General features: G+C 40.5%; 1 protein-coding gene and 1 long non-coding RNA gene across 2 annotated transcripts in view; both read left to right on the top strand.

The window, feature by feature from the left end:
- LOC131245953 (double-stranded RNA-binding protein 6) overlaps positions 1–23,754 on the top strand; it is a 37,948-nt gene that overhangs the window by 8,491 nt on the left and 5,703 nt on the right. Inside the window, exon 2 of the mRNA XM_058245776.1 lies at positions 21,121–21,340. Within this exon, the coding sequence (XP_058101759.1) occupies positions 21,121–21,340 (220 nt within the window). The remainder of the gene's footprint in view (positions 1–21,120; positions 21,341–23,754) is intronic.
- On the top strand, positions 3,210–4,002 carry LOC131245954 (uncharacterized). The gene is made up of 2 exons (XR_009171046.1): positions 3,210–3,363; positions 3,448–4,002. It is a non-coding gene; the product is annotated as an uncharacterized LOC131245954 (long non-coding RNA).

The raw sequence follows: 23,754 nt of genomic DNA, 5'->3' as shown, positions 1-23,754 counted from the left end.
CTTAAAATATAACGATGATGAGAATATTAAGGAGCACATTATGAATATATTTGAGCCAACCTCTAAGTTGAGAGTGCTTAAGTTGGCCATATCTAATGACATGATGGTCTATCGTGTGCTTCGTTCTCTTTCATTTTGCTTTACCACATTCAAGGTCAACTACTACCCACAAGAAGAAAAGTAGATCTTGATTGGGCCAATTCTACAATGTGGGCAAGAAGAAGAAAGACTTAAATGAGATTGACATAAGAGTGCTCACATTGTGGAAAATGAAGAAAGGTTATGGGGATAAAGGCAAGCAAAAGGTTACAAATGACAACTCAAAACAAAGGATAAAAGTGAGAAGGGCCAAACTTGTTACTTTTGCAACAGGAAAGGTCACTTAAATAATTAATGCTATGACATAAAGTTTGGCCTGAAAAATGGAAAAATAAAAGTAAAACTCTTGTCTAGTTAAGATTAAGGCTAATTGATCCATATAAGGATTCACGATGGATCGATTAAGGGGTCATTATTCATATTTCCAAATTCCATGGAATGGCTTTTAAAGAGCCAGAGACCCAGTGTTGCGAAACGTTATGCGTTCACAAGGAACGACAATAAAGTGGAGATAAGGCAAAAAGTGTGTGTGAGAGATGAAGTTATTGTCAATTTACATTTGGACCTCATTAAGGACCTTTTAATGGTTTTGTTATGATTTTTTTAAGATGAAAGGAATTTATTAAGAAGGCATCGAGATGGCACAAAAAAGCTTACAACCCTATCTAGCAAAAAGCAAAGAACAATATTTTGAAAGCGCATTACAAGAAGCCTGTTCACACCCCAAGTATAGGGTTGTGATGTAGTAATAAACTCGGTAAGACCGACGTCGAATCCATAGGGACCGAACCTTGTACGTAATCTGAAATTAACTCAAACTAGAACTAGGATAAGATGAAATCTAAATCAGGTAAAAGGAAGGGAATAATGGTTAATTTATTTAACTAAAACTCGTGAAATTCAAAGGTAGAAACTAGGGATTCAGAGGATCCACTTGTAGAGATCAGGGAGATCTACGCTTGATTCATGAACTCAACTGGACTGCGAGTCCCATCTTCATCCAGTTGGAAGATATATAACTAAAACTCAATCTGAACTTCCTTTGATCTAGTTTTCAAAGAGACGAGAATTGGAGTTGATTCCATCACAAAACCATGCCCATGAGACAAAGTAAACAACAGATAAACCAATCGACAACCAATCAGAAAGATGTATGAATGTTAGGAAGGATTCCTCACCCAACCATGTCCAAGGGGCAATGGTGAACAAACAGGGCTTCCTATCTTCAGAATCAAAATAAGGGAAAGGAAGTACTCAAAGCCATCGTAGGTCTATTGTAATTTAAGTCACAACAAATCATTAAAAACTGAAAGCATTCCTAATAATCGAACCAAAATCAACATCGGTTCATAAACATGAATCCAAACTGTAAAAATTGCCCCATCACGCTACAAGCTTCACCTCTTAGCCTTAGCGAAGAGGTTTAGCCTGTCATACTCATGATCAAACTAAAAATCTCTGAAAACAAGGAATAAAAAAAACTAGAAGAAGGAAATAACTCCTCCAGCCGGCCACTCTCTCTCTCTCTTTCTTTTTCTCTCCCTCGTCCCTGGATCTCCCCTTGAATGCCTCCACGACTGCCCTGGCCTCGCTACCTCCCTCTCTCTCTTCTTGTTCCCTTTATATATAGAGTAAGGGGTGGTGCGTGAGAGTTACGTAGTAAGTAACGTTTCGCAGTTGGAAAGTCACTGAGAAAGACAACAAGTTTGATGTTTCGTTTACACATGCAATTATGATCTTTAACATGTGGAATCTACTCCTCTTTGGTGAGTTTTGAATTGCTGAGAAGATGAATGGTTTGGATTGCCTCAACAGCCAGCCGTGATGGCCGACCTGGAGCGTCAGTTCTGTATGCAAAACAAAGTCTGCGTAACGTCTGCCGGCACTGATTGATTGGTGGGGCCCCTGATCGAAGCCGGACAGGAAATCCACTCTGTCCATTGAACTCACCTCGAAAAACCGGTCAGAGATGGAGGGTTTTGGATTTTCGTTGACACGGCCCACCTGTTTGATCTTACGGCAAATATTCTGCCATTCAGCGCATTTTCAACCTCTGTCTGGCATGTTTTAGATCAAGATCAACCACATCTTGGTTAGGACCCTTGCCTGATTCGAATGGACGGATCGGATTGCTCGTTCGGATCGAGATGGTGGCCCATTGGAGTCCGTCCGTGGGTCCCTGTTTTTGATTTCATAGCGAAGAAATTTTTGAATCCGAACAGAGTTGGGTTAGCACATGCTGACCGACTCTGTTGGTTTGGTGCTCAGCAGCCTTGCGTGTGTTGTACGTACACACGACTTCTAGGTGGGGTCCACAGCGATGTAGTGTAGGATCTACACCGTCCATTCAGTTTCTCATCTACTTTAAGGAGTTGAGACCAAAATTGAAGCATATCCAGATATCAGGGGGGCCCCAAATCAATGATTTGGGGGCTGATCTGTCCGTTGAGCCACTTCCACAGGGATCCAATGGCTGAAATTCGACGTGTACGACTAATTTGTGGTCCTCAAGCCATATATAAAGTTGGAACCTTGTGATCTTGCATTCTGGATGATTTCCAAGCCCGTTTAACGTGAGTGGCTTGATTTTCTCAGATCTCTGACGTGTAAATTCTTCGATCTCGGTCCCCTGGGGTTCATCCCTTGCCTTGGTGACTTCGAAGCTTTAAATCCATGCTTTTAACACACTTTTCAGTCCATACTCTTAAATTCACCTTGCAACACAAACACGATTAAAATAGAGCATTAAACAGTATCATGTTCGTAAAAGCAGGTAATAACTGGGGTCTAACATGCAATATTTGACCCTCAACAAAGCCCAATTGGCAACAAAGGATTTCACCCTACGAATCATAAAAGCAGCTTCCTTACCAGAATCACCAAAGCAACGCCCATTCCTCTCCTCCCAAATAGCCCAAAAAGCTACTAAAAAAGCCAACTGCTTCTTTGCCCATGCTTTCCTCGGAAGACAAACCCGATGACCCATGTGCGCCTCTGTATCTTGAGTGAAGAGGATAGAAGAATCCCAAACCTTTCGAGGAAAGGGACAATAGTATTAATACAGAGAGAGAGTAATGCTCCCCTACAAATCGTAGCGTACAATACGTAGGGGAGCTACTTGTGCTCAAATCTAAGTCCGAAGTTAGCTTCTAGGATGAAACGTGTGGAATGTCCCTATGTTTTTATTTTTTATTTTTTATATGGACCCACCGTGATGTGTATGTGAAATCCACTTTGACCATTACATTTGCCTTCGGTTGTTAGGTCTAGGGCTAGAAAATTAGGCTACCCCCATGATTCAAGTGGGCCACACCAAAGGAAACAGTTGGGAGAGACATCCGTTGTTAGGCCTAGGGCTAGAAAATTAGGCTACCCCCATGATTCAAGTGGGCCACACCAAAGGAAACAGTTGGGAGAGACGTGCACTGTTGATTTTTTTATGGGGCCCACCATGATGATTGTATGAAATCCATGCAAACCGTTAGATGCCGCAAAACAGTTTAGCCCTGGGTCCAAAAATCAGACCCATCCTTGATTCATGTGGGTCACACCAAGGGAAACAATTTAGAGGGTAGGTGTCGTCCTGTATAGTCTCCAATTGTGAAGTCCACCTAAACCACGGATGTGGCTGGTTTTTCAGCCCCACGCCTAAAATTAGCTCAATTACCTAGCGGTTAGAGTGGATGTTTGAAATACATGATTGCGGGGCCCACCCAAGCTAGACCACCCATTTACCTAAATTGCTTTTTCTCAATGCCATTTACAGATAGATCACATGTCGACCATGTTAGTATGTTGCTACTGGAAAAGCTCTGTGGGCCCACCATGATATATGTGTTTTATCCACGCTGTCCATCCATTTTGCTAGCTCATTTTAGGGCATGAGCCCAAAAATGGGGTAGATCTAAATCTCAGGTCGACCACACAATAGGAAACAATGGTGATTCCACACCTACTATTGAAAGCTTCTTGTGGGCCATAAAAGTTTTGGATCAAGTTGATATTTGTGGTTTCCCTTCATTTAGGTTTGTGTGACCTAATCAGCAGGTTGGATGGCAAATAAACATTATAGTGCACCCTAAGTAAGTTTTTAATGGTGGGCGTTCAATCACCGCTGTTTCCTGTGATGTGGTTCACCCGAGTTTATATCTGCCCCATTTTTGGGTTGATGCCCGAAAATGATTTAGGAAAATGAATGGACAATGTGAATAAAACACATACATCATGGTGGTTCCACAAGGCTTTTCTAGCATCGAGGTGACGTACTGGCAGGTTAAGCGTGCAATCCACATCTGTTACGTAAAGCAATTTACATAGAGGGGTGGTCTAGCTCGGATGAGCCCCACCATTATGTGTTTCAAACATCCACTCCGACCACCATGTGAGTGACCCAAATTTAGGAATAGGGTTGAAAAACCAGCCACATCCATGATTTAGGTGGGCCTCATGATTAAAAGCAGTGTACAGGCGAAGCTTACCCTCTAAACTGTTTCCCCTGGTGGGGCCCACCTAAATCGAGGATGGGTATGATTTTTAGGGCCCGACCTAAACTGTTGTGTGGCATCTAATGGTTCGCATGAATTTCACATAATCATCAACGGTACACGTCTCTCTCCCAACTGTTTCTGTTGGTGTGGCCCACCTAAATCACAGGTCAGCCTAGTGTTTTGGCCCTAGGTCTAACATGGGATGACACATTTAATGGTTGGAGTGGATATCACGTGCACATCATGGTGGTCCTATAAAAAATTAGGATGGGGTTTCATTCAGGACTTAGATTGTGTGCAATTAGCTCCCCTATGCTACGATTCATAGGGGAACACGTGTGTAACCAATATTAAGCCTTATGCATAATGGAAATAAACAAGAATAAAGTAGTTAGGTGTCACTAGAAACGTTAGCTTCTTAGAAGTGATGATAGACAACTATGGTCTGCACAAACGTATAACATCACTTTTGTAGATAGTTTTTTATGTTGTGGCATCCATTAAAGGCACACATATATAGATATGGTTGCATGATATTATCACCCGAATCCATAGTGGTTAATGCGGGGGCATTTTCGAGCATGAGTAGGGTGGCTTGTGGGATGCAGGGGCACACTCGGGCGGCTGGGCCGTGGAACCCATGTGATTTGGGGCCCATTTGAGGCAGGTGGCTCGTGTGAGGCTGAACCCATGGATTTGGGGCCTGGGCTATGAGATAAAGGGATTAATTCACCATGCTCTATTAGTTCGAGCTTTTAGAGCGAGTGGTTAATTGTCCTGCATCAGTGGTAGAAGTTGAGAGACAAAACCAGACCTGTAAGGGCATGGTTACATCCATAGTAAAATCCAAAATTATTAGTGTCAATTTCTTCAACTAACTTGAAGGATTAAAGAGATTCAAATTCTAATACCATTCGCAGGCTATAAGGACAGTCAAAGCTGGGAATGTCGGGATTCTAAAGGATGGCAGAAGCGATTTTAAAATATAACCTGGAAACCTCCCTAAGGAGCAAATCAATTTTTATTTTTATTTTTAAAAGAATGAGAATATGATAAAGGGGAGCCAAAGTAACCTAGAAAGAAAGGAAAACAAAGCGAACAAAACAACAAAAACAATAGGAAAAACTCAAAGCAACTGTACAATTCAAAGGGACCCCAAAACATCTCTAGAAACTATACAAATAGAGACCCCCAGGGCCATTAAACTACCGAAAATACAATCGCAGAAGGAGAAACTCCAAAACAGAGAGGCTAAGAGAGCAAATCATGACTTTTCTTACGTTTGTCACATAGGAAAGATCTTCTCATTCCTCAATTGATCAATGAGTGAATAGTGGGAGATAATTAGGAGTTCTTTGGGCAAGCCTACTAAAGAAGAAACACCTAGAATGATACCCTTAAAGGAAGGACATGGTGTAATCAAAGGTGTTGTAACTCATGAGGTTTGAGCATTCGATATGCAAAGTAGTCCTATAGCTTAAAAGTAAGCATCACATTGGTGGTACTTGAGGTTTAATGAGGTGATTTCTTCATTTGGTTTTAAACAAAACACTGCTTGCAAGTATGTAAAGATTAGTGAGAGCTTGGTTTCTACCGTTGCATGACAATTCGGTCCTGTAGTCAGCCTGACAAAGCCTATATTGGAGGAATGCTTGGGATATATGGTGAATCCAAATGCGGATCCACGAAATGGGTGACAAAAAATATGATATAGTCTTTATGCTCACATACAGATGCACTAGCTAGTTGGAATCAATTACATGTACAAATTCATACTACGTTGGATGCCTAACGAAGTCCAATTTAGGCTTTGTTTTAATGGGTATGAAGGTTGTTGTGTGAAAGAGTGCAATACTGGCGCTTATCGCTTCATTCATTGTAAAACAGAGGTGAACGCCTACTACGAAGCTAGGTGTTGGGCGTTGCAGTACAATGTTCTTTTAAAAAACAATCAGGGTTCATCTAAATCAGGAGCATTTGCTTAAGGTTCTTTGTCATAAAAGAAAGAATTCAGAATCTCGGGTGTCTGTGGATCTTTACATACCTACGAATGAAGGAATTACTTCTCGTAAGATGTTTGTATAGTGGGAGTATACAAACATTACAATTATGTATGCATTCTTATTTAATTCTAGCCTGGTTGACGATTTTGGTCTTATAGCATATGTTCATTAATTACATGTTATGCATGCATAAGGTAATTGAATAGTGCATTTGGGCTTTCATTTGAGGCATAAGACATCTCTAGGTAGGGATGGAAAGACCGCTTGCAAATTTGCACACATGATCACACTTGGCATGAGATTTCCATACCACATGCCCATGCGATAGCGATCCATATTGTTGGGAGTGCTCATAAGTGTGATCATATGTAGTCTAACTTCGATAAATGAAGTGATGATTGCCATAGTTCCATATTATTATCTCAATGAACCATATTATTTAGGGTACTGCTCATGATCCATTCTTTGTATAGTACAATACCACATGCGATCCAAGTGGAAGAATGTTGGAATCTAACCACAAGATGGGCCACCTATGGCACATGTGTCTACATGAAGGGCATAGACAGTTTGGATCAAGGCGATGAGTGCCCAGTGGGTCCCAAACCAATGTGGTTGTATGATATCCAATAATGAGTAGGGAGTACCATACATATTAAGGGATTGCATTTGCAATGGGCTTTCTCCATCTTGATGGAGAGATGTGGAGGCGTCGACACCGATAGAGGAATTTGTCGATGGGTAGGATTCCACCGCCAACTGAACATATAAAGGAGAAATCTTGGTCTCCTCTCCCATCACCCAACTCAAGTAGTAAAAACCCCCATCGGTCAAAGGGTAAGGAGTGGAAGCGCTAGTGATGTTGTTCATCTTCTCCAGCAAACCTCCATTATTGGCATCAATGGCAGTCGACTCAGGTATATCCTCCACCCCAATCCCCTTATATGCAATGCACAAGGATCATCAATTTGGATGTTAACACCATGCCCCACAATCACATTGGTTTAACAAATCCTAACCATATTACTATAAAATTTTTGGGGAAAGAAAATGATCATCACCACCATCATTATCATCTAAGCCTTATCCCAACATATTAGGGACAACTACTGGAATCCTATTCGGCCACACCACTGGTCACATCCTTGGTTAAACCACAGGTCATCAAATATTGGGGAAAGATAACAAATGGTGAATCATCAGTTAAGAAAATAAGTAGATGTTTAAAACTAAAGTCCTTAAAAAAGAAATCCTCCAATCTAAGGTTATGATTGTCCAAGTGGCACGGGTTTTACGGTGTGGGCCCATTTAAGGTAGGGTCTACTCAATGATTGGTCCAAGTTTTGTACTCGTTTGCCATGTGGACAAATAGTGTGTCATTGATGAATTAGGCAAGGGAAAGTGACAAATATTCTAGGTTTATCCATCAAGAAAATCCATATTTGTATTTTTTGTGTATATATGATTAATGGTAATTATTTTTGGAGAGGTTTGAGTTTTAGGGGTGTTGATGGGCCATACCCATTCCCACCAAAGGGTACCACACGATCCACACCCTTAACCATACCCATACTTATACCCATGTTGGGCCTAAAATGAGCACTCATATCTGTATCCCCTCTAAGGTGTTGGTGTACCTATTGGGTATCAGATACCCATTTATGATTTGAGATAACTCAAAAGATTAAATTTTATAGAAAAAATAAAATTGTGGTTTTTTTTTTTTCCCTTAAAAAATCATAAATATAACATGATAGCATGTTATTTTGGATTCATCTTTTTTTTTTTAAAAAAAATAATCCATGCGTGATTAAAAGCTAAAAATTATCACAGTGAGGTTGCATACCTGAATAAGTAATTAAAATATGAGCCGTCCACCAGATGTAGAATGAGCTAAAAATTAAGCTTGTTTGATAATTTGTTTATCGGATTAGTGAGCGTTTTTTGGATGGTTTTAAGTGAGAAATATTCGATGGTCCCATTTCAACAAACAAGTGTCTAGGAGTTGGGAAGTTAGATTGTTCAATCAATATGATTTTAGGCCTATTTTAGTGATAGTGATTTCTACGATTTACTTGGTTTAATTTGAGATATTGTTCACCACATGTACAATATCAAGCATCATACATAGCATGAGTATCGATAACTTTCCATTTTATTACAACTCTTAATTTGGTATATAAACTCTACGCGGAGACTTTGATTTGATATATAAATTGAACATGAGTCCAACATGCTAGCATTTGTATTGCAAGCCATTTTACACCTAAGGTGGGCCACATGGCTATGTCAAAGTAAATAGTTGACAAGTTTGATGAGAGAGACGGTCTCCCGACCATCCATGCGAAGAAACTAGGTGGTACAATGTGATGGGTACGTGAAGTCTACTACAACCATTAGATGAATCACATCATGTTATAGCCAGGGCAAAAATAAAAATAATAATCCGTGATTCGGGTGTGGCACACCAAGGGAAATAGTTGGGAGCAATCACCCACTGTTGATTTCACTAGGGCCCAATTGAACTGTAAAATGGCCTGATTTTTGGACCTTGGTGTAACATTGGGTGACCATGGTTCTGAATGTCGATATTGGTCGACGTATCAGCTCGATGGAAAAATGATACAATATGGTGTTGGGTATTGGGGTTGTATCGGTTAGAATTTTTTTTAAGCAAAAAAATATAGAAAAATATTATGAAAATAGGAAAAATGTGATATCCAGGAATCTATCTTCTTCTTCTTCATCTTCTTCTTTTTCTTTTTCTATTTTTTTTTTTTTAATTCCTTTTTTTTTTTTTTTGACCAGGTATTCAATAGTGGATTGGACCATTCTTTGATAAGAATGTTATCTGTCAATTTGATTTGTTGAAGGTCAACTAAATTGGCTCTACTTAAACACAAATCAAGCATGTCAACAATGGCCCATTACATTGAAATACAAAAAAGAAGAAGAAGAAGAAGATGGGGTGCGTGCGTGTGTGTGTGTATCTCATGGGAACTTCCCATGAGGTTGAGCTGTGTGGGCCCCACCATGATGCATGTCGAACATCTGCCCCATCGGTCAGATGCACCATTCCATGGTGGGCCTAGGGATTAAAAATCAAGTCAATCCGTGACTTGTATGGGCCACACCACGTACAAAAGTTGAGAGGGGCTACCCTCCATTAAAACATTCATAATAATTTTTTGGGCCCACCGAGATGTGGTTCACAAATCCAGCCCATCCATTATGTGTCCCACTTGGATGAGGGGTCAGACCAAGTTTCAGATGCATCCAAATTTCAGGTGGGCCCCACTAAGTGCTTTCATATGTTTTAGGCATGTCTTCACATGATTTTAGATGGTATGGCCCACCTGAGTTCTGTATACGGCTGATCTTTGGGATATCCCATAATTAAAAGGGGACCCATCAAATGCACGGTGTTGATGTTCGACACACATCACGATGGGGCCCACACAGCTCGACCTCATGGGAAGTTCCCATGAGATCGACCGCATAAAACCTTTTCCCATATATATATATATATATGTGGTACTATGAGGTCGACCTCGTGGGAACTTCCCACAAGGTCGAGCTGTGTGGGCCCCACCGTGATGTGTGTCGAACATCAACACTGTGCATTTGATGGGTCTCCTTTAGGTTATGGGATATACCAAAAATCAGCCGTATACGGAACTGAGGTGGGTCATATCATCTAAAACCATGTGAAGACATGACTAAAATTAATAAAAGTACTTGGTGGGGCTCACTTGAGTTTTGGATGCAGCTGAAACTTGGTCTGACCCCTCATCCAAGTGGGACACACAATGGATGGTCTGGATTTGTGAACCACATCTTGGTGGGCCCAATAAATGATTATGAATGTTTTAATGGGAGGGTAACCCTTCTCAACTATTGTATGTGGTTTGGCCCACCCAAGTAATAGATTGACTTGATTTTTAAGTCCGTGGCCCACCATTGAATGGTGCATCTAACTGATGGGATAGATGTTTGACACACATCACGGTGGGGCCCACACAACTCGACCTCATGGGAACTTCCCATGAGGTCGAGCTGTGTGGGCCCCACCGTGATGTGTCAAACATCAAAATCGTGCATTTTATGGGTCCCCTTTAGGTTATGGGATATCGCAAAACTCAGCCGTATACGGAACTCAGGTGGGCCATATCATCTAAAACCATGTGAAGAGATGCCTAAAACATATAAAAGCACTTGGTGGGGCCCACCTGAGTTTTGGATGCGACTGAAACTTGGTCTGACTCCTCACCCAAGTGGGACACACAATGGATGGGCTTGATTTGTGAACCACATATCGGTGGGCCCAATAAATGATTATGAATGTTTTAATGGGAGGGTAACCGCTCTCAACTGTTGTATGTGGTGTGGCCCACCCAAGTCATGGATCGACTTGATTTTTAAGCCTGTAGCCCACCATGTAATGGTGGATCTAACCTGATGGGATAGATGTTCGACACGTCACAGTGCGGCCCACACAGCTCGACCTCATAGTACCATTTCCCACACACACACACACACACACACACACATATATATATATATATATATATATATATATAGTGAAGATTTGCTATTCTTTTTTATTTTCCCCATAATGGTCCACTTCGCTTCGATTTATTGAATCTCATTCAAATTATTTGTTTTGATCCCAAAATAGGTCTACATCTAGCCTAAAATGAGTTTTTAAGCTTGTTCCATTATTTAAATGAGAGAGAGAGAGAGAGAGAGAGAGAGAGAGAGAAATTTTGAAAAAAATAATTCTAAATTAGTCTTTTATGGGCGTATCATCCTGTATAGGCCGTATCGATGTCGATATGCCCCATATCAGCACCGATTCAAACCAATATGGGTTAGTTTTTTGTATTAGGCCGATCCGTCGTATCGCGTATCATCTCATGCTGATATGGATACGATACGGCTGTATTGGCCGATATGATACCGATATTCATATCCATGGGTGACATACGTGATGGATCGACTGGATTTCACATACACAACATAGTGGGCCCTGTACAGATCAAGGGTGAGCATTCCTCTCCAACTGTTTCCATTGGTGTGGTACACCTAAATCATAGATCAGCTTGATTTTGGGCGCTGGGCTTAACAAGGGGTGACACATCTAATGGTTAGAGTGGAGTTCACATATACATCACAATGCGGCCCACATATATATACATTATTTATTATTTATTTACCTATATATTCTCAGGGCGGGGTGAGATTTGAGTATGGGTTGGTGTATAACCACACCCAGCCCATTTATTAATTAGGCTAAAAAAATACCTAAACCCACACCCACACCCATTTAACTACACCCATACCTGACCCATGTTGGGTCGAGCTCGAATATCCATTGGATGCACCCGGCTTGTGGATTTCTTATTTGTTTCAAGTAGGGAACTTCTTTGTTAAAAACTTAGTTTGTAGATGTGGGGCCCGTGCCCGTGGTTTATCCAAGCCATTGATTTGCAGCCCCCATCAATCATCATGGATGGACCAGTCACTAAAGTCTCCTAAATTGGAAGATTCTTTGGTGCAGGAGAATTATGTGGAGCCCATGGTTAAAAAGAATGCATAGGGGTGTCAATGGGCCAGGTGCACCCAGTGGGTACTCGATCCTGGCTTGACATGGGCTTGGTATGGGTGTGGGTGTGGGTTTTTTTTTCTGAGCTCGATTAATAGATGGGTTGGGTGTGGGTATAGCCCAACCCATACCCAAATCTCACTTAAACCTGATTAAATATAGATAAATAAATAAAAAATAATGTATATATGTGGACCTCAACGTGATGTGCATGTGCACGTGACCTCTCTCTCTCTCTCTCTCTCTCTCTCTAAGGACCAAAAATCTAGGATGGTCCTTGGTTTAGGTGGGCCACACCAATGAAAACAATTCGAGGGGATGCCCACCCTTGATTTTGCACAGGGCCCAACGTGTTGTGCATGTGAAATCCATTTTTTTTTTCCCCAATTAGGGACCTCAACGTGATGTGCATGTGCACGTGACCTCTCTATATCCCTTAATGTGAAACCAACATTGGATTTTTGCTCCCAACTATATCCCTTAATGTGGCTCACTTGAATCATGGATTGGCCAGATTTTTTGGCCCATGCCTAATGTGATGTGACTCATCTAATGGTTGGAATAGATTTCACATGTACATCACGGTTGGGCCACTCAGTCTGCTTGCATGGATGGTCTCCTGTGGCATAGCTTGTAGGTGCGCGCGCACACACATATATGCATGTATTCCATGAACTAAAATGGTGGACTATTTAGGTGAAACCTACCAATTATCTGATGTGGCCCACTAATGCAAGACACATGATTTAATGCTAGCATGTAGTATAGAGATTATGAAAGAGTCCATAAAGTAATTCAATTAACAAAAGATGCTAACCCACCAAGTAATTAAGAGTAAACAATAAGAAATAAAATTTGATTTAACTTAAATCACATACCCACATGCTAAGAAATCACATAAATCAATTAAAACTAGGCTCGATGGAAGGATAAAACTTTCAATTTAGCATAGGCATTTTCAACACTCAAGGGACAGATTTGTAGGTTTTATGATTAGGGTTTAGGAAGGGGAAAATCCGAAATTTAAAAAATTAGGGTTCATGGGAATTGGAGATTTTGGAATTAGGATTTTTAGAAATTGGAAAAAATATGAAATAAAGATCTAGGGTTTAGAAGGTTGTAATGAAAGGGAAAAGAGGAAGACAAAAGAAGAAGAATAATAATACATTTCGAAGAAGAGAGAGGAAGGATATTCCTTGAGGAATCCACCACCAAACAAGCTTCTACCATTCCACAATTCAATGGGAATGGAGGGTTTCTCACAAACCCTAAAACACAAGGAGGAAAATTCATTTACACGAGTCTCTTTTTTTTTTTTTTTTTCTCTTCTCAATAACACCACGGGTTAGAACTGTACCCCCTGTGGTTTTATAATTAAAAATTCAGCATAATTACAACTATGTCACTCAAGTGATGTAGCCCATCATCCAAAATAAGAAAACTAAAATATTTATTATCAACCTCAACCATTAAATAAATCCTAAAATTAACAAAAAACATAAAGAAAGCAAGATCAGAGTCCAAGGGGCCTAGATAAGGAAGATCTGGTGGCCCGATGGCCTGATCGACAAGATCCAATGGTTGGATCGACACGAAATAGAAATTATATGACTAAAATGGTCTCCTAAGCAACCCACATGCATTATCCCAAAGTGGGTTCTTCCTGATAGACGTCCAATGCATGTGGGGTCTTCAAAATGGCCGGCAAGCCCCATCTGAAACTTGTCTCCCATCCACAAAGAAAGTTGCGCTGTTGTGGGCGGTCGTCTCTGTCTCTGGTACACTCGAGTAGGTCCTCTAATGTCCCCATCAATTCCCCTTGGCTGAGGAGATTTTGCCTCTGGCGAAATAAAGTTGCAGTGATGTTTGAGGAGATCCGAGTCTCGTCGCTGAAGCTCTGCCTCTATGATCCACGTACTGTTTGACTTTGGTATGTCATTCCACTAACAAGGTACTCCTGGTAACCGTCATGTCATGTGGAAACCGCTTGTTAATTTAAAATATCCTCTATTTCCTCTCTTCTCATAGGTACGGATGGTAAAGGTTGAGAAGAGGAGTCAGGTAATGGCCATGGGTTATGGGACAGGTCAGGGGCATCATCATCAAAGTTCATGTGAGGGTTAGAGGAAGGTCCATGAAACAGTACAAGATCTTCCACATTAAATGTGGGACTGATACCCATGTTAGGTGGAAGATCTATCAAGTAAGCATTCGAACCCAGTCTTTTTAAGATTTTATATGGTCCAGCGTCGTGGGCTTGTAATTTTTTATGGTTCTCCGTGGAAACCTTTGTGGACGTATTTTAATCATGACTTCATCACCCATAACAAACTCTTTAAATCTATGGTGTGAGTCAGCAATCATTTTGTATGTTTCATTATTTATTTTGATTCTTTTTCTAATCTCCACATGCAAGTCATGCATATGTTGTGTAGATGCATGTGCAGACTCTGAAGGCCTATGAAACATAGACATGGGTATGCACTCATTAGGGGTCCTAGGCTCATCTACTTATCTTTCCAAATCTACTTCCTCTCCGAGACTCATTTGATCCTGATGAAGGTTTGGTAGAATCAATGCGTGAATATCCCGCACGGGTGTAAGCTCATCCTGTATGTCCTCTGGAATTACAACACTGGAGTCCTCCAATGCCGGACTAACCTCAGATGATAACTCTACACTACCCTCGGGTATAACCTCGGGTGGCATCTCTATAATAACCTTAGGTGTGACCTCACTTGCCACATGGGCATACAACATCAAATCAGTTTTAGTCTCTCTTTCAAACTCTTTGGCATTAACTATAGGAAGATACTTAAGCTGGAGTTTCGTTACACCTTCAGGACCACATTTCTTGACGTCATTCTTCTTTTCCAAGATGCTTTTGGGTGGGAGAGGCTTCAAGACAATCCTTTTGCCTTCATATAGAAATGAACACGTATTCGAGCGACTGAATAGTGTTGCGTCCCCATCATACAACCAAGGCTTGCCCAAAATGACATGGCCTATATACATAAGCAAAACATCACACCACAACGTGTCTGTATAGGAACCAAATTGGATGGGAATGTGACAACGCTGAGAAACCGGAATAGAAGATGCATCAACCCATGAGACTCGATAGGGCCGAGGGTGAGGAACGACTGGCATACGTAAGCGGCCCACGGTGCTAGTAGAGACCACATTGATGCAATTGCCACTATCAATGAGCACCTTGCAGTTTTTGCTACCACACTTGGCGTAGTGTAGAAAATTGAATTCCTATGCCAATCATCACTTTCTACAATCTGGCTTAAGGCATGGCTAACAATTGCAAGTGGCACAATCTCAATTTGATCCTCGAATTGTAATTAGACATATTCCCCACTGTCGGGGTTCCCTTGAAGGGAGGCTTCAAGCTGATTGACATGTGCATTAATCACAGTCAATTGAGTTGTGGTGGTCCTATTGCACGCTTCAATAGCCATCAGATAGTTGTTGATAGCATTAAGGGACTCGGCAATCTGCTCTAGATTCATAGTGGGATGTAGACCAAAGCTACGTCCAGAATGAGTGGGCATACACAAGGTAACTCTTAGGGGAAAACCTAAATCCTATGGTAATGTCATGACAAAGACAAAACCAACCTAGAGATCAAATTAGACACGCTAGAGGCACTAATTTGAAAATTCAGCAAGCTGTTAACCTGAAATACTACCCTGAAAATTCAGCAAAGTGTAATCTGAAAATTACAAACTGAAAATTCAGCAAGGTGACACCTTGAGATTACTACGCTGAAAATTCAGCAATGGTATAAGTGGAAAGCGCTAGCTAAAAATTTAGCAATGGGACACTCCAAACGTGAAACAAAAATCTGTAGTATGATCCTAGATTCTATATGCAATGTATGCTCTAATAACCCTAGATGTGAATGCAACACAAAAATCCTATGCTAAACCTGGCTCCGATACCAAATTTGATGTAGGACACATGATTTTATGCTAGCATGCAATGTGGATATAATGAAAGAGTCCATAAAGTAATTCAATTAACAAAAGATGCTAACCCACCAAGTAATTAAGAGTAAACAATAGGAAATAAAATCTGATTTAACTTAAATCACATGCTCGCATGCTAAGAAATTACATAAATCAATTAAAACTAGGCCCGATTGAAGGATAAAACTTCCAATTTAGTATAGGCACGTTCCACACTCAAGTGACATTTGTAGGTTTTATGATTAGGGTTAGGAAGGGGTAAATCTAAAATTTGGAAAATTAGGGTTCATGGCAATTGGAGATTTTGGAATTAGGGTTTTTAGAAATTGAGAAAAATAGGAAATTGAAGATCTAGGGTTTAGAAGGTTGTAATGGAAGGGAAAAGAGGAAGACAAGAGAAGAAGAAGAAGAGAAAGAGGAAGGATGTTCATTGAGGAATCCACCACTAAACAAGCTTCTATCCTTTCACAATTCAATTGGAATGGAGGGTTTCTCACAAACCCTAAAACGCAAAGAGGAAAATTGTTTCACACAAGAGAGTTTCTCTCTTTTTATCTTTCTTCTCAATAACACCACTGGGGTTGGAACTCCACCCCCCTATAGTTTTATAATTAAAAATTCAGCATAATTACAACTATATTACTCACTTAAGTGAAGTGGCCCATCATCCAAAATAAGAAAACTAAAACATTTATTATCAAACTCAACCATCAAATAAATCTTAAAAATAACAAAAAACATAAAGAAAGCAAGATCAAAGTCTAAGGGGCCCGGATCAGGAAGATCTGGTGGCCCGATGGCCTGATCGACGAGACCCAATGGTTAGATCGACACAAAATAGAAATTCTATGACTAAAATGGTCTCATAATTAGCCCACATGCATCATCCAAAGTGGAGTCTTCTTGATACACGTCCAATGCATGTGGGGTCTTCAAAATGGTCCAGCGGGCCTCATTTGGAACTCGTCTTTTATCCACAAAGAAAGTTGTGCTGATGTAGGTGGTTGTCTCCATCTCTAGTGCACCGAAGTAGGTCCTCTAATGTCCTCATCACCCACCTTAAGGATAAAACGGTTTGTGGTACACATGCCAGTGTGTAATACCCATGTACAATTTATATACCAAATCAAAAGTCTCCTTGTAAAATTTACATAACAAATGAAGAGTTATAATAAAATGTAAAGTCATTGATGCTGGGGTTGTGTATGACACTTGATAAGTAGGAAACTATAAATACGGCGAACAATATCTCAAATTAAACCAAGTAAATTGCGGAAATCACTGTCGCTAAGTAATAAACTTGAAATCATATTGATTGAACAATCATAATCTCCAATTCCTAGGCACTTTTGTTGAAATAGGACCATGGTATATTTTTCACTTTTAACCCCCCAAAAAACATTCATGATAAACAGATAATTAAACAAGCTTAACTTTTGGTTCATTCTACATCTAATCTAGGGCTCACAATTTGGAGGGCTTATGTTTTACTTGTACTTAAAATATGCAATTTCACTATGATAGTTTCTAGCTTTTTAATCATGCAATGGATAAAAAACAACATGAAGTTGGTTTTTTTCTTTTTTCTTTTTAATGTTTTTTAAAGAAAAAACCATAGTTCTTATTTTCTTTTATGTAAAATTTGATCTTTTAAGTTAATGGCATTTTTTTCATCTCAAATCATAAATGAGTACACCAACACCCTAGAGGTTACAGGTATGGGTACCCATTTCAGGCATTACATGGGTATGGGTGCAACCACGGGGTAGTACCCATTGGCGGGTATGGGTACCCCTTTACTTGGCCCATTGACACCCCTAGAAATGCACGAACAAACTACATTCAATTGGAGGAAAGACCAAAGATTCGATGACTAGGATCCTTCCAATCTAGAGTTTGGGGAATGTTCCATCCATGATGGAGGCTGTTAGATCAGTGCCTTGGATAGACCAACCATGGGCCCCGCATCTACCAATTTCCGAACAAGTAAGGACCCTGTTCTGAAGGAATAGTGAACTTGGCCTCTTCTCCTTGTAGAAGTTAGCAAAATGATGCCAATTGACCCTCATACCTTTACACAGAGAATCAAAAGAAATTTCACCTTAAAAAAGTCGGGTGATTGTGTCAATAGGTGTGTATATGCATATATGCATGCATAAGCAAGTGATCCCTCATCAGTTTATGAATATACAATGACTCAAAAACATATGGGTGGGCCCCACCAATTATTGCTATAGCAAAAAATCCGACTCAAGCCTTGAGATGGTGTTAAAACTGTAGATAATGCTGCATGTCCAATGGCCAATTTTCTAGCGATTGGATGATTAGGACTATTCAATTACCTTGATCCTTGGGCTTGGGCAACCAAAGGTGGGACCCACCTGGTGATTGGTCCAAATGGATTTACCTATCCAATGCATGTGCACCTCATCATAGTATGATGGCGACCTGCTACATTGCATCATTACTCGTATGTATAAATCAACACATTATATGTACATATATATGCAAGGGATAATTATAAACACCTCCTTTTTTCTTTTTCTTTTTGAGAGGTAACAGAAATTTCATTAGAAGGCTCGCAAAACACGAGGAAAGAATACAACCCAAGCTACAGGAAATCAAAAAGGCCCAGAAGCAAGGCTAGCTGAAGCTGCCTTAACATACATAGCCCACCCTAATACAATATCCCTTACTCTAGAAATGGCCTCAGGTTCAATCTCCCTCGTATTCAAAAGCAACGGCCATTCCTTGCTCTCCAAATTACCCATAACACTGCCATGATTAACAATCTCCATATAGCTTTGCCGGATTTGCCCATTCCACCTCTGCTCCAAGCCCAAAGCAATTCCTTCACTGACTTTGGCATGTCCCAATCAGAATGCAGCAAAGTGAGGAAGTGTATCCAAAGTTTGGTGGCAAACGAGCAGTGGATGAGCAAATGATCAATTGACTCCTCGCTCGCCATGCACATGAGGCAAAAATTGAGGAGAACAAGCGATCTTTGCTGCAGGTTGTCAATCCTGAGAATTCTCTTCCGTCCTACTGGCCAAATGAAGGTCACAACACAAGGAGCTCCATAAAACCAATGATGAAAAGAGTGGGTGGACCCGAAGTCCATGGCATCACAGAGGTGAAGGCGAATAAGGAACTTACTGAGAACTTTACCGGAAGGATGTTTTGTCCATAGGATCTTGTATTCCTCTTGAAACTCAGCTTATAATTGTTTAGGAGATCCAAAAGGGCAACGAGATCAACGATCTCCACATCCGTTTAAGTCTCTTTGACAGGGAGGAAGCCATGCCCCAACATTCCCCTCTATTGAGAAGCAATCCGCCACGCGGATGAAGCAATCAGATGCTAGTCTAGCAATACTTGGATATAGATCGTGAAGCACAGTATCGCCACACCAAATGTCAACCCAAAATGTATCCGAGTTCCATTGCCAAGCTGAAAGGAGATCCCCCTGTTTACTAGGTATTGGGTGCCCGCTATCACTTTCCAGATAAAGGAAGCTCTATACAGAGAGGAGCTCCTTACAAACCATCCGCCATCCCGGGTACCATATTAGATACTATCAGATTCCTCTAAAGTCTGCCTTCTTCAATGCTAAATCTCATATCCTCCTGAGTAAAGCAGTGTTCATAGACACCAGCGGTCTAGTACCTGCCCCTCATCTTTGATCGGTCTACACACATCTTCCAACCTAAGAAAGATCAAACTTTCTTTCTTCAGAAGCCCCTTTCCACAGAAGATTAGACACCTCCCCTTCTGATTTCACTTTGTATACATTCCTCCCTCTGTTTTACAGATTCGTTGTAGATTCCATCATATTGTCTATTAAGATCAATATCTTTGAGCAATTGACAGTTTACCCCTATATCATAGGCAACTAGATATAGACATGCGGGCCTACTGTAGTACGTGTGTGTCATCTAAACTGTTCAGATTGGTCACTCCACCATTTGACACCCCAAAAATCAGGCTGATCCAAGTATTAAGTGGGGCCAGCACATGAATTTGGAGGATTTTTGGGTGGTTGTCCATTGTTTTCTATGGTGTGGCCCATATGCTGATCGGATCATACTTCTTTTTTAGGCATCCAATATTTATGGTGGAATGACTCTGGTGAATGGGTTGGATACCATTTAAAAATAATGGTGGGTGTCACATGCAGGCAAGAGAAACTCCTGAAGATGGTATTGATGTTATTTGGTATAGATTCCTCCAGCTTCTCTAACAGAGGAGGCACTTGCAATAATATTAAACAGAGGGGATGTGTTTACAATTGTCATAAAACAGAGTAGGGGTGGCAATGGGCTGGGTTTGGGCCTGGCCAGGCTAGGCCCACGCCCGACCTGACACTTAAGATCCATGGCCTGAGGCTGGCCCAAACCTGTGATGGACCTAGCATAGCAAGCGCAAGCCCAACCCGAAAAAATTGGTTGGGCCGAGGCCTAACCTCATAATTGATCAAATCCTTGTTTCCCCCTTGAATTTTCCTAATCTATTCATTTATCAAGTGGGCCACACATGCACAAAGAAATAAACATTTTAGAGGAGTGAAACCAGCAGTCACCTAAGGAGTAGAATGGCATATTTGTAGGATATAACACTTGTGCATAAAAAGTCGGGTGGGGCTATAAAAGGACTTGAGCCCAAGCCCGACCCAAAAATGATTGGGCCATGTATGCAAAGCCCAAGCCTGATCAAAGGGCCAAGCTGGTAGGTCCAAGCCCAACAAAAAGTGGGTCAGGCAGGCTACCTGTCTCATTTCCACCCTTAGGGAGGGTGTTTAGCATTATCTCGATAGTTATAAAGATATAAACATACATGCATAGTTGCATACGTGTGTGTCTACGTATAAAACTTTTCCTCAGTGAGCTGCGCTTTTGACAACCAGTCAGCTAAGTGAGCTCCCTTAACTCAATATAACTTCCTTTGGACAGGATGAGACAGGGGTCTACAAGAATCTGCTACAGGAAATTGCACAGAGAGTGGGAGCAGCATTGCCGGTGTACACCACGTTCCGCTCCGGCCTTGGACACCTACCTGTCTTCACAGGTAAGGTGGAGCTGGCTGGAATAATATTCACCGGAGAACCTGCCAAGAACAAGAAGCAAGCAGAGAAGAATGCAGCCATGGCTGCATGGTCATCTCTAAAACAATGTAAGTCTCCGTCCGAAGATTTCTCTCTTTTCTTTTCTAATCAGCATCTCTGCAGCTGATTTTGGCACATGGTAGAATTTTGGCTCTTTGCAAACAGATCTTCATGAAAGCCCTCAAATAAAAAATCCAATATTCATCGAAGGAAAGTAAAAAATTTATGTTCCATTTTGGATTCGCAGAATACCCTTGCAATTGGCAAGTACAAAGAAAATGAAATTTGAGTAATTAAATCAGGAAACAATATATATATATATATATATATATATAGAGAGAGAGAGAGAGAGAGAGAGAGAGAGAGAGAGAGAGAGAGAGAGAGAGAGAGGAATGCTCACCTGTGCACCTTTGCACACGTGTAACTTTCAGCCCAATACAAAACTCTAGCGGGCCATGGCAAAAGGAAACAATTTCCTCCCTTGATTTGCATTTCTCTTTGCTATGGTCCACTAGAGTGTTGGATCAGGCTGAAAATTGAGCTCATAAGAGTTTCAAGGGGTGTCGCATCACGTTGACCGTTCAGATTCTGTGCCTAAGACACGTGTGCAAAGGTGCGCACATAATGTGTGCAGGTGAGCATTTCTCTCTCTCTCTCTCTCTCTCTCTCTCTCTACACACACACACACACTCTGATTGTGAACCTCATTGTCAACGGTTGGTCAAATTCTAAATTCTTCTTCAACAGCTAAGGGAATTTTGGAATCGAATTGTGTACTGAGTAGCTGACTCCATTCAATCTTGATGTAGGACGAATGGTCGAGTCTATTATGCAATAGAAATATCATAAAACAAATCAACTCAAACAATTAGAACATAAAAATATTGCTTTTCCATCACAAATTTAAAAATTCAGATTTATACTACAACATGCATTTAGATCCAAACATCCCTCAATTCACATAACTATAAAATAAGTATAAGAAAGGCCCTATGGGAGGTAAAACTCCCTTCTAGCATAGGATTCACCCACATTCATATAAAAGACATGCGTCAAGTTAAGGGATTTAAAGGTATAGGCCTGCCCGGTTATTGTAGGGTGGTTTTGAATGGATTGGGATTGGTTTGGAGGAAATTAGGGTTTGGATGACTAGGTTTAGGAAGGATAGAATTGGGAAATTAAGCTTTTAGGGTTAGGTTTTGAAATTGGGGTTGGGAAATTTCGGGTTTTTGATGTAGGATGGAGCAATTAGGGTTTTGGATAGCTAAGGGTTATGAATTTGAAAGATGGGAATTTAGGGAATTTGGGAATTTGACGAATTGGGGCAAAATCGGAATCCTAAGGTTAGGGTTTTGAGAGAGGGCTTTTAAGGGATTAATGTAGGGTGCTTTAGAGAGGGAATGCGGGAAAAGATCAAAGGAATGAGGGCCACATGTGTCTATTCGTACGGACGCACGTGCATGTATACTAACGTGTGCATGGAAAAAGAGGGGGGAATGGATGGGTTGAGTTGGATGATGTAGGAAAAGGAAAGAATGACGAGGATGAGTAGAGAAGAAGTGAAAAGGAGAGCTAACGATGTCCTGTCGGGGGGGTTGAATAGGACAATGTCAAATAATCAAAATAAATGCGAAATATATAAAGATTACAAAAATCTCAATTGCCTGAGTATTGAAACCTTGATTCTAAATGATTCGTAGGACAACCTTCACCCAAAATATTAGGCAGGACAACCTTATTTCACGAATATCTTTAAAATCAATCTTTCAAACTAGCGAGAAAAGATAAAAAAATTACAGCATTCACCATAAGAATGAAATAATAAATAACATTCACCACCAAAAGAATAAAGCATTCACCACAAGGCACAAAGGGTTATAGTGGTTCGGTGCTTAAAACAATCACACCTACTCTACTCCCAAAATTACTATTCTCGTAATTTTGGCTTTCACTATAATAAGGTTTTCATAGGTTCACCTTAACAACCTAATACAGTTTCTTGTGACTTTCACGGGTTATCACAATAAAAACCCCTTTTGTGATTTTCACGGGCGATCACAAATAAAAATTCCATTTAGATTTTCACAAGCTATCTCAAACAAACCTAAAATGAAATACAGTAAATGTACTTATCTTCAAATGGAGATTCGAAGATGTAGCAGAAGCTTGTAGCAGAAGAACTTCTTGAACGTAGATGGCATAGTGTTCAATCAGACAGAAAGAGTCTAGGATTCTATAGATTTTATAAATGAAAAATCTAAATACTACTTGATTCAATTCTCTTAGATCTCAAAGAAAGTATAGATTACTCTTTTAGAATAAGATTGAAAAGATCTTGAGATAAGGGAATTGAATAAGCTATAAATTAAAATTATAAATACCAACAGATAGCTTGTCGAAGACTTGAGTTTCTCTCTCTCTCTTGCAGAAGGATTATAGTAAATTTTCGTTGTAATTTAGAATGAGAGAAAGCCTCAATTTA

This window comes from Magnolia sinica, chromosome 5 (assembly GCF_029962835.1).
Source record: "Magnolia sinica isolate HGM2019 chromosome 5, MsV1, whole genome shotgun sequence".
Taxonomy (NCBI): domain Eukaryota; kingdom Viridiplantae; phylum Streptophyta; class Magnoliopsida; order Magnoliales; family Magnoliaceae; genus Magnolia; species Magnolia sinica.
The sequence above is the reverse complement of the archived record's forward strand: the minus strand, read 5'-3'. Positions and strand labels throughout refer to the sequence as shown.